Raw genomic sequence first — 12,432 nt, 5'->3', positions numbered from 1 at the left:
TACACAATTCACATGAATTAAGTTATTGCTATTTGCAATTGTTTAATTTAATAATAATAATTGAATATTTGAATAATTGTTCATTTATGATACACCTTGTTAGTAGCTTGTAACTGCGATTGTTGATCAGTTAGTACACTGTAAGAAAATATCTAGAAAAATGGAAAAGGTACTAGTTATTTTCCAGGACATTATCCATTAACCATTATTCATTATCCATTGTAATCCTGTAACCCAAAAACACAAAATGCAATGCGTAATTTAAAATGCAGGTAAAAAACCTGTGAAAAACCAATACGGAAAATTCCTTCATATTAACATAGTAGATTGTGCCCTATTTTTATACTAACTAACTGCTAATACACTGCTTAAAACTATAATTGTTCAGAATGTGTAGTTTTACCAGTTTACTAGCTAATAAAAAAAACTTAAATTGTAATTGTTCAAAAATGTGTGCATGCAGAGTAATGCAGCGTTAGAAAGCGTTTTTTTTAACTTTCACTTTCTCTATTGTGAATTGACTAAGATTAAAGGTGCGTTAACACCATATCGTAATTACCGTAATTACGAGATACCAACTTGTACGAAGCGTTCACGTCCTCGTAGAACTCGTAATTACAACTTGTGAACTGGGAGTTTTCTGAGAGCTACGGCTTGTGCCTCGTGACCGCTGCACCTCACGCAGAACCAGAGAAAAATGGTGGCGCTTTCAAAGAAAGCTGTTACTGATTTAAAAAAGGGGAAAATAGATACATATGAAGAGTTTGGTTCCAAAACGTGATAAACGCCATTTTTGAAAAAAATTTAGTTTCCGCCAAAATCAGTATTATATCTGGTCGGTATTGAAAAGTCAATTTTTAATTTTACGCACAATGCGATATCCGCCGAGTTATTCTGTCATGTTTTCTCCCTTTTTTTCCAAACCGCGACAAACGCCAGTCTGCAGAATGCGATATACCAATCTCAACCAATCACAGCGCACCATTCCACGCACTGTAAACGGTAACAACCAATCACAGCGCACCATTCCACGCACTTTAGACAGTAATGGCAGTGCTATGAATACACCCGGCATCCTAGTTTTCTTCATCTATTTTGTACTTTGTGATCAACAAACAAACTTAGGGCTGCACGATAAATCGCCGTACACTTTCTGTGTTCTGCAATATTTAGCAGTAGCATACAATGCTATGTGTTTTACAGCTGCCAGTAGCATTCTTTCACGCGGTTGCAGGTTCATTTTATTGACTGTTGCTATAGAAATGGATAATCCCCGGTCCGAGGACGTGAACAGCAGCGAGTTGAACGTCACGTGTTAGTAATTACAACATGGCCGTGGTCGATCTTGGTTCAATATCAATTAATATGTGTATACTGTACATATAAGGGGATAAAAATATTTTGTTGAATGGCTTTTAGCACCATTTTTAACTTGGGTCAAATTCAGTCGGCTATTTGCTTGCATTCATTGCAAATGTATTGACAATGCTGGTTTGTTTGGAGAACACCACGAACCATGTGACCGAGAGAGAAGCTTGTCGCGGCTCTGGCTTTAACTGAAGTGCTACATTTTACGATTTATGCCACATTACGTGCGCCAAAACGGTATTTATTGTTAGTATTAAAACTCACAAAATTTGAAAGCCGAGACTTTGTGTCGTATGGCATAAACAGGGTTGCCAGTTTGGCGTGAGGTTTACATGGGCAGAGAGAGAGCAATGCGTGAGAGTTGGCAGCCCTGTCTATAGGAACGGTAGCCTTAAATGACTTCTGTTGTGATCTGGCACTATATAGAAAATACAATTAACTTGACCTTCAAGGGGGTGGGGGGTGGGGCGCACCTCTAATATAATGGCAAAGGACTGATGGGAGGAACAAAAGTCGGAACACTTTATTTTAAGGTGTCATTTTTATACATGCTACATTTACTTACTATTATAATAACAATCAGGCCTGTCGCAATAATCAATATATCGACTTATCGTGCAATATATGTACATGACCTCAATCATTTTTGGTGACGCAATATATCGCCCATTATATTTACTTAAAAATTAAAGTCACCATGTTTTGTACATTCCACTTGCGCCTGTGGCTTCTGCAGCTTCTGGTACATAACGTGGTGTAGCGAGGTGCTAGTTCACATTTAAAACATGCTTCTACAAACAACGTTTCATCTGCAGATGTGGCCTTGTTTAGGGATCTGTGTCTTTGTGCACACGGACATCTGACTGCGGAGCACTGCTTGTGTTTTTCAGCAATAGTGTGCACCCTTCATTTACAGAGAAAAGAAGGTCTGGGAAAAATCTGTAGATGGAAAAATCTCTATACAAGTTTGTTGTACCCTTTTATTTTTTTCTACTTGTTACTTTGCACTTTTTGTTAGAAAATGTTTATTTACCATTTATTCAGGTTTTTTAAGGTATCTAATATTTTGACACTTAATTTCCATGATCTAAATATTCTTAAAAATTAAAAGTTTGTTGTCATTTGGAAGTGTGTGGGCCTTCTTGCATTATTATTCTGTTACATTATGATTATATATTCAGTGGCATAAAATGGTCTTTAAAATGACGATAATATCGCTTATCGCAATTATTTCTGGGGGAATATATCGCACAACAAAAAGCTGTTATCGTGACAGGCCTAATAACAATAAATAAAAAGTAACTTCTAATCTAATCCTAACCATATAGTAAGAATACCCCAGAACGTAATAAACATAATCAGCGTTCGACTACGTTCTGGGACACTCTCAAAAATGGCAGAAGAGAGTAACTCGGGGAGATGCATCGTTGAATAAATTGTTGTTATTGTTTTCTTTGTCCACAAAAAGTATTCTCGTACCTTCTCAATATTACGGTTGAACCCCTGATGACACATGGACTGTTTTAACGATGTCCTTGCTATGTTTCTGGACCTGGGAACATCGCAGTTGTGTTGCTGTCTATAGCAGGGTCAGAGAGCTCTCGGATTTCATCAGAAATATCTTAATTTGTTTTCCGAACATGAAGGTCTTACGGGTTTGGACAACATGAGGGTGAGTAATTAATGACAGAATTTTCATTTTTGGGTGAACTATCCCTTTAAAATAAAGTGTAACCCAAAAGTCTTATAAGTTTGAAACAACAGTAAATTATAGAATCTTAAGTTATTCAATTTTTAATGTATACAATTACAAATGTACAATTTGAATGTAATAAATGAGAATCTTGCTTGTTGCATTATAATGTAATTAATGCGAAGAAGCTTGACAGTTTGGGACAACATTTTTGGAGCTGCATGTTGTATGCATATATACATACAGGGAATGTAACGGGGAAATCATTTTGTGAAATCCATCATTTATGAGATTCAGTTTCAGCTGTAAAGACAGTTTAGTTTTAAAGCTCTGCTCTGTATAAAGAAGCAATGGCACATAAAAGTCATACTAGAATACTGCACTCCAAGCCACTTTATACATCTCTTTATGTATACATTAGTTTTGAACTGTTTTGCAAATAAATGTTGCTTTCCACAAGGGTTGGGTACCGAAACCCGGTACCAATATGGCACCGATACCTATGTAACCGGTATGTACTAGAACCGAATCAGAATGCAGATTTCGGTGCCATGCCTGAGCGATCGATTGAAATATGTGTCCTCTGTTTCTCCGAAACGGACGCAAGAAGCATCATCACCGGCACCGCACGTGAAAAATTATTTCCCGACTGAGAAAATGCACGTGAACTCGAGTCGGAAAGCTCTAATAATACAAATACAAATCGTGAGTGTCCATGTTGTTTTCACATTCCGACTTAAAAGCACAACTGAGCGCATCCGAGGAGCGTGTGAATGCAGTAATTACACTTGCTCTGATGGCAGCAGGTAGCCTTCCGTTAACTAAGCTAAAATTAAAATGCCTAAAGCTAAACCTCCCTCGTATTCACATTCCTAAACCTGTTGTCCAACAAAAGAGAACATTATAACCTTACTCCACAACACCAGTCAAATGCTTTCTTTTGGGATCTGATGTGGCTTCTTGTCACAGAAAATATGTTCCATAGGCTACTTTTAAAAGAATACATCGATTAGCAATGGATTATAAATATACTTCATTATTATGAAAATACCAGAGATGGCTTGAATGACACAGATAAACTATACTGTCGCAGTCGAGTGTTTATGGTCTTTGTTTTATCATTCAAAATGGTTATATGTTCTGTTTACTCAGTTACAGATATAATAGCGATGCCTTTGTCCATATTAGGGATTTCCTGGAGGGTCATGAGTTTCACTTCTGTGATTGGATATGTGGATTTTCTGTGCGAGGGCAACCTCGGGCGTCCAGTATGAATGAAACCGACATCATGTGTTTATAGTGCTAATGGCCAATCCATAATTTTTGGGGGAATTTACTTTTTTTATTTTTTAATAAGTATCGGTACAGGCACCGTTTAGGCACCGGAACCGTTTTAAAAGTATCGAATTGGTATCGGAAAAAAAAAAACGATACCCAACCCTACTTTCCACACATAATGCTGTTCAACAAACTGCAGGACATCAGTTTTGTGCAGGTTGTGGCAAATGTAGTCATATAAGTGTGCTGGCCAGTGAAATGTGCGGTGTCAGAAATACTTCAGGCATCTTTGCAGATTGTGTATTTATAAGTGTCTTATTATCTAAAAGGCTGTTGTGCTCAGATTCGGTCTCAACCCTCAGATCCTCTGTCCTTCAGCTCAATCGGTTGTGCGTTCTTGTTAAGAGCAGCTTTGTTTCCCGTCTCTGGTGTCAGTGCATGCGGATTTAGTATGACTTTAAGCCTGTGTGCATTTATAATGAGATCCACCCACTCCAGATCGGTTACACTAGCACAAATACCCCTGCATCTGTCTGTTTCTCTCTAAACACACTCACTGACAGTGCTAGGCTCGTCTTTAAAGCAGCCTCACTCGCAAAACAATCCTCCAAACATGTCACTTGCTCTGATAATTGGCACAGGAGTCTTTGCTGAGTTTGATGAGCTATGATGAAATGTTCAGAGTGTCATGACAGTGCAGAAGAGCTGTCCGTTATGAGTTAATAAAGGTCCTGAGATTATCGTACTACTTACAAGATGCACCATCTTTCTCAATAGCACCATGAAATATCAGCACAACTTTATGACATTTACCCTGCCTTTCAAAAGTTTGGGATCAGTAAGATTTTTTTTTTTTTTAGAAGTCTCTTGTGGTCATCAAGGCTGTATTTATTTGATCAAATATACAGAAAAAAAACAGTAATTACTCCAGTCATCAGTGTCGCATGATGTTTCAGAAATCATTCTGATTGCTGATTTACTATCAATGTTGGAAACATTTGTGCTGCTTAATTTTTATTTTTGGAACCTGTGATACTTTTTTCAGGATTCTTTGATGAACAAAAAATTAAAAAGAGCAGCATTTATTCAACATATAAATATTGTCTTACAAAATAAGTCTTTACTGTCACTTTTAGTCAATTTAACAGATCTTTGCGGAGTAATTTGCTGAATGAAAATTATTTATTTCCAAAAAAAAAAATTAAGAAAAATTGTACTGACCCCAAACTTTTGAGCTGTAGTGTATATTATTGCAAAAGATTCCTATTTTGAATAAATGCTGTTCTTTTTAACTTTTTAATTAAAAGAGCAGCATTTATTCAACATATAAATATTGTCTTACAAAATAAGTCTTTACTGTCACTTTTAGTCAATTCAACAGATCTTTGCGGAGTAATTTGCTGAATGAAAATTTTTTTTTCTCAAAAAAAAATTTAAGAAAAATTGTACTGACCCCAAACTTTTGAGCTGTAGTGTATATTATTGCAAAAGATTCCTATTTTGAATAAATGCTGTTCTTTTTAACTTTTTAATCATCAAAGAATCCTGAAAAAAGTATCAGTTTCCAAAAAAAGCTAAACACAAATGTTTCCAACATTGATAATAAAACAGCATTTTATAATGATTTCTGAAGGATCATAAGAACCTTCTTTAAAGAACATCAAAAATCTTACTGATCCCAAACTTTTGAATGGCAGTGCATGCATAGATTTACAACACAATTATAAGTGTGATGTTGCTGTTGTATGCCATTCAGTAAACCAAAAAGTTAGTATTCAGTAACTTAAATTTTAGACACAATTTATCAAGTTACTTTGCTATTTTTGTGTATGTAAATGTAAATCAAGCGCTGCCTTTCTGCGCTACACACAGTGGTGGTGTTTTTTGTTTTAAATGAATCGTCTGAGTGAAATTTATATATCATTTATATGTTGTTAGGCCAAAAATATGGGTAGTATTAATGTGTTGGAAAAATGTACTGTTCAATTTATAATCATATTTTTTGTCTTGGTTGCTCTGCTGCATAATTCTGTCACTGTCCTCCACATAACCAACAGTGGCTGTTTATCGCCACGCCACTGTTTGTCACATTTCAGAGCTAATTAATTGTGGCGCTCTTGTGTTCTCAGATGTTTGAGCAGCTCAGTATCATCTCTGAGCCTGTGAAGGCGTTAGGCTTAGGTTTATTCAGCTGCTGCTGTTTTGAGAGATGAGATTGTAGCTTCAATGACATCTGGATGTGTGATTGAGGCATCGCCAGCATGTTCGCATGTGGCCCGGCTTGTTACACGCTTGATTTCACATCCCAGAGACCTTTAACTGGTATAAGCAGACTGATACTTAAAGTGTTTTTGTTCAATGGTAATATAATGCTATTTCTTGTAGTTTCTTGGCATATAAATGCCATAATATACCATTATAATAATTTATTACCATGCTTAAAGGGATAGTTCACCCAAAAATGAAAGTTTGATGTTTATCTGCTTACCCCCAGGGCATCCAAGATGTAGGTGACTTTGTTTCTTCAGTAGAACACACATGATGATTTTTAACTCAAACCGTTGCAGTCTGTCAGTCACTTGAGAGAGGTGAATGGGTGGTCCATTGACGCTCCATTGACACTCCTAATTGAGATTGTAGATAGTGTCAATGGTCCACTTGAGAGATAGGTGGCAGTAATGCACTTATAAGTCTGTGATCCGCCGTAAAGCAAGAAGAAGACGCCTCAAGCGACTGCTGTTGAGAACGCGCTCAGGAGGACGCGCCGCCGCTCAGGACAGCTCGAACATTGCATGAATCAGAGGAAAAAAATGATATAAATACTGTTCAGTTTCTTGCACTGACTGATCGTTTTGTGTCTTTACACATCAGTGTATCGTCACGAGCTGCAGGGTTTAATTTGGTTTTGTTTGTGTATGTTTTCTTTTTTTTACTCTCAAAGCTGTGATTCCCATTCGCTTCCATTATAAGACTGACAGACTGCAACGGTTTGAGTTAAAAATCTCCGTTTGTGTTCTACTGAAGAAACAAAGTCACCTACATCTTGGATGCCCTGGGGGTAAGCAGATAAACATCACATTTTCATTTTTGGATGAACTATCTCTTCCCCAAAAATAAAATTCTGTCATTTATTCACCTTGAAGTTGTTCCAAGCCTGTATGAGTTGCTGGATGAGTAACAGTTACTGGTGCCCATTGATTTCTGGAGCATGGAAGTCAATGGGGACCAGAAACTCGGTTAGCAACATTCTTCAAAATATCTTCTTTTCCCCAAAAATAAAATTCTGTCATTTATTCACCTTGAAGTTGTTCCAAGCCTGTATGAGTTGCTGGATGAGTAACAGTTACTGGTGCCCATTGATTTCTGCAGCATGGAAGTCAATGTGGACCAGAAACTCGGTTAGCAACATTCTTCAAAATATCTTCTTTTGTGTTCAACAGATGAAAGAAACTCGAACATGTTATCAATTGTGTCTTTCATATATCTCTGAACTGATGATCGTCATGACTTTCCTTTAGTAGCCGTTCTGTTGTGCTCTTTCTCGGCCAGGTTTTTTCGTGTTTCTCTCTCTTTCAGTACTTCAACAATGAGAAGTATGAGGCCGAGCGTTACGATAGTTTTCTGAAGGTGTACGAGTCGTCCTCTCTGAAGACCACCTCTTCTCTGGCCATGCTCAACTTTGGTCAGAGCACCATCTTCAGCGTCGGCCTCACCGCCATCATGGTGCTGGCAAGCAAAGGCATAATGGCAGGTGAAAATCAGTGATTTCTTGTAGCCTTTTTTTCCTTTCTTTCAGATTTAAAATTACAATATGCCTCAGCAACATGCAATGACACGCTGATATAATTAGAGATGAATGTGGCCAGGAGATCCAGTCCAGCCAATAAAAGCAGGTGTAAAAGTCTCAGCTGACTCAGGCAGTGATCTGTGAATGTCACGTGTAAACAGAGGCTCAAAGTAAATGGAGCTGGGCGATATATAGTGTAATAGTATAGATATATAGTAGAAATAAAGGCGACAGCAGCAGTCAGTGCATGCCGCTAGTACGTCTGCATGTTCTGTGTGTCTCTGTGTGAATGAATGGCACAGTTTCATCTGTTACACAAAAACTCAAACACGTGACACTCAGTGTTTTCAACGTCTGTGTCTCAATATATGAGGACATGAACACATGAACTTAATCTCCAGAGCTGCTCTGAGAGTCTCTTCAACAACTTTACACTGTTTCATTTGAGAAAAACTACTGTCAAATACACACTTAAACTCGCAGATCTCCACGACAGACCATCAACATAAAAGTTTGGTTTAACTTGAAGAAATTATGACAGAATATAGTCCTATGGTATACTGAAATGTACTTCTTAAAGAAATATATTTTTTTAAGGAATATCATAGAACCAATCAATTTTTTAATCCATGTCTTTATTTATATATTTAGAGTTCTGTTATTCAGCATCTTATTTGACAAAAAAAATGCAATGTTTTGTTGTAAATCAAATTTGATTACATTTTAAAGCATTGATTATTAGGGGCCAAGCACCGAAGGTGCGTAGACGCCTATTGTCTCCGTTGGCCTTCCTATTATTATTCTTCTTCCGTTTCTTCTTCCGAGTCTATGGCAGCCCATAGATCCGCTTGCGGGAAAGTTGTGAAATTTGGCACAATGATAGAGGACAGCCAACTTTACACTGTTTCATTTGAGAAAAACTACTGTCAAATACACACTTAAACTCGCAGATCTCCACGACAGACCATCAACATAAAAGTTTGGTTTAACTTGAAGAAATTATGACAGAATATAGTCCTATGGTATACTGAAATGTACTTCTTAAAGAAATATATATTTTTAAGGAATATCATAGAACCAATCAATTTTTTAATCCATGTCTTTATTTATATATTTTGAGTTCTGTTATTCAGCATCTTATTTGACAAAAAAAATGCAATGTTTTGTTGTAAATCAAATTTGATTACATTTTAAAGCATTGATTATTAGGGGCCAAGCACCGAAGGTGCGTAGACACCTATTGTCTCCGTTGGCCTTCCTATTATTATTCTTCTTCCCTTTCTTCTTCCGAGTCTATGGCAGCCCATAGATCCGCTTGCGGGAAAGTTGTGAAATTTGGCACAATGATAGAGGACAGTCTCAACATTAACCATAGCAAGTTTGGAGTCTCTAACTCAAACTCTCTAGCGCCACCACCTGTCCAAAGTTTCACTCATGTTTATGCTAATAACTTTTGACTGTCCAAAGTTTCACTCATGTTTATGCTAATAACTTTTGAGCCATAAGGCACAGAAGGAAAATTAAAAAATTGCAGGGTTTAGACTTTTTTCGCTATTTTTAATTGTTCGAAAAACTTGCTTTTTAGAACTCATCCTAGACTGGTTGTCTGATTCTCACCAAAATTGGCTCAGATCATCTTCAGACCATGCTGGCAAAAAGTTATGCAATTCAAATTGATTCGACCGTTGTTCCGATTTTCACCAAAATCGAATCAGATCATCATCAGACAGTGCTGCCAAAAATGTAAGGATTTCGTGTTGATAGACAAAACTGTTTGTGTATAGCACGGCAGCAAATTTGAGGCATAATGCCAGATTATGTCTGAGGCTGTATCGCTGCAAAGCTTTGACTTATTGACACCAAACTTTGTGTGTGCCATTGCTACCTCACACAGAACACATCACATCGATTTGATAACAGCGCCACCTATTGGTCAAAAGTGATAGGCCATTAAATCATATTACGAGAAGTTGTGTTTATGATTTTTCTTCAGACCATCCTAAACTTGCTTTAATTACTCATTGTTGCAGTTGGTCTGATGCTCCATGCCATGCTTAGCTCCTCATTTTGCCTTTGGAGTGCTTGGCCCCTTAATTGCTGCTTGCAGCTTTATTTTTATTTTAAATTAATTGCGTTAGACACCATTTTTGGTGATACATTTCTATGAAATCATAAAACACAGAATCCATACAAAATAAAATGGAAAACACTGAATTTAGGGGAAAATAAAAATGTAGGCAAGTAACATAATGGGTAATAAGTTGTTCACATTCATTCTCAAGGTCTAACAAACAAAACAGATACTGTGTAATGTTTTTGTCCATATCGCCCAGCCCTTCATTCTGTGTGCTTTGGCTGCTTCTTCCTGCAGGCAGCATGACTGTGGGGGATCTAGTGATGGTGAACAGGCTGCTCTTCCAGCTCTCTATGCCGCTCAACTTCCTGGTCACCGTATACAGAGAGACCCAACAGGCCCTCATAGACATGAACACGCTCTTCACTCTGCTCAGCATCGACACCAAAATAAAGGTGCGCTAGGCCTTTACTGCTGCAGAATTAAGCATACAAAGTTATTTCAATGTGAAAAGAAACCCTGTGAATGGCGTTGTATTATCTGCTCCAACCGTTCTGAAATGTCAGAGCTTTTTAAAATTTGTGACAAGAGCTTCCTTTCAGAGCTGAATATTACAAATTGAAGCATTAAAGCCTGTCATTCGTCGTAGTATTTGTTTTAATTCAGAAAACATTTGAGTGTTTCCTGTCTTTAGAGGGGGGGAGGTTGATGAATCTCATTCTTCGTTTGGCTAATTTCGTATGCAACCTGTAATTACCGTGAATAAAATCTGTCCGATTGTTCGCAGGGATCAGTAATGGTTTTCACCGCGTGACAGCACTGCCCATCAAGCCATTATTGTGAGACCCTAATTTGATTTCTCAAATGATGCATCTGTGTGTAGAATTAGTATAAAAGTGCTGAGAGCCATTGTTTTGATGATGCCATTACATTGTATTGTCTTCGAAACATGCTTGAGAAAAGCCATTTTTCTGTTTCAAGCCTCAAAATGCAAATTTCAGACTGCTACTAAATGTGTTTTTTTATAACCTTTGTGTCCGAAGGAGAAAGAAATGGCCCCCCCGATGCTCGTTACACCCCAGGAAGCCACCATCAGGTTTGAGATTGTGTATTTTGAGTACTTGGAGGGACAAAAGGTGCTTAACGGGGTTTCCTTTGAAGTACCTGCAGGGAAAAAGGTGGCCATTGTTGGCGGCAGTGGATCTGGGTAAGTGCTCCAGGAAAGACATACTTATGTTAGGTTTCTCTGAACTTGGTACAATAGGGTTCAAATTGGAGCTCCATTACTTTGAGAAATATAGCAGTAAATGCAAAAACTCTTTGGAGTGAGAACTATTAGATAATGAGGGATTATTGCCATTTAACACTGTGATAGGACTGGAGTCCCAACATTTGAGGCCTGTTTGCAGCCAAAGATAAGTAAATAATCTCATTCCATTGCTGACAGCATTTGTCGAGCTCAAACGTTTAATTTTGTTTTTTGTAAGGTTAAAGGGGTCATATGATGCCATTTCAAGTTTTCCTTTCTCTTTGGAGTGTTACAAGCTCTTGGTGCATAAAGAAGATCTGTAAAGTTGCAAATACTAAAGTCTCAAATCCAAAGAGATATTCTTTATAAAAGTTAAGAGTCAGCCACACCTACCTAAACCCCCTCGTTTAAACACGCCCCCACATATCTACGTCACTATGTGGGAAGATTTGCATAACACCGCCCAAATGTTCACGCAAAGAAAGAAGGCGTAACTTTTATTCTCGCCTGTAGTATTGTTGTTGCTGAAGGCACTGTGTGCTTCGTTGTGAAAGCGAAACTACTTTGTTTGGCCTTCCAAACAAAGTAGTTTCGCTTTCACAACGAAGGCACTGTGTGCTTCGTTGTGAAAGCGAAACTACTTTGTTTGGCCTTCCAAACAAAGTAGTTTCGCTTTCACAACGAAGGCACTGTGTGCTTCGTTGTGAAAGCGAAACTACTTTGTTTGGCCTTCCAAAAGAGGACGATATCTGCTTCATCATGCCTGGAGCTGATCCGTGCTGGTTGCTGAGGAAATACATCAACTTTGCGCTGTCGATCACCGGATCGGCTTTCACCGTGGACGAAGCGGAGTCCAGCCCGGGGTCGTCACATGTGGTTGCCGCAAGTCTCCTTCGTTGAATCCGCCGGCCGCGCCGTTCTCAAGCCCATCGCCTCCGCTCACTCTAGCCCCTGGCCTCTGCTCACTCTAGGCTGCCGTGTGT

At 38.1% G+C, this 12,432-nt stretch overlaps 1 protein-coding gene across 1 annotated transcript in view; it reads left to right on the top strand.

Annotated features, from left to right (window-relative positions):
* LOC107574865 (ATP-binding cassette sub-family B member 7, mitochondrial-like) overlaps positions 1 to 12,432 on the top strand; it is a 64,816-nt gene that overhangs the window by 35,993 nt on the left and 16,391 nt on the right. The window contains exons 8-10 of the mRNA XM_016261298.1: positions 7,916 to 8,090; positions 10,498 to 10,655; positions 11,244 to 11,407. Of these exons, the coding sequence (XP_016116784.1) occupies positions 7,916 to 8,090; positions 10,498 to 10,655; positions 11,244 to 11,407 (497 nt within the window). The remainder of the gene's footprint in view (positions 1 to 7,915; positions 8,091 to 10,497; positions 10,656 to 11,243; positions 11,408 to 12,432) is intronic.

This window comes from Sinocyclocheilus grahami, unplaced genomic scaffold (assembly GCF_001515645.1).
Source record: "Sinocyclocheilus grahami isolate Dianchi unplaced genomic scaffold, SAMN03320097.WGS_v1.1 scaffold2366.1, whole genome shotgun sequence".
Taxonomy (NCBI): Eukaryota; Metazoa; Chordata; class Actinopteri; order Cypriniformes; family Cyprinidae; genus Sinocyclocheilus; species Sinocyclocheilus grahami.
The sequence above is the reverse complement of the archived record's forward strand: the minus strand, read 5'-3'. Positions and strand labels throughout refer to the sequence as shown.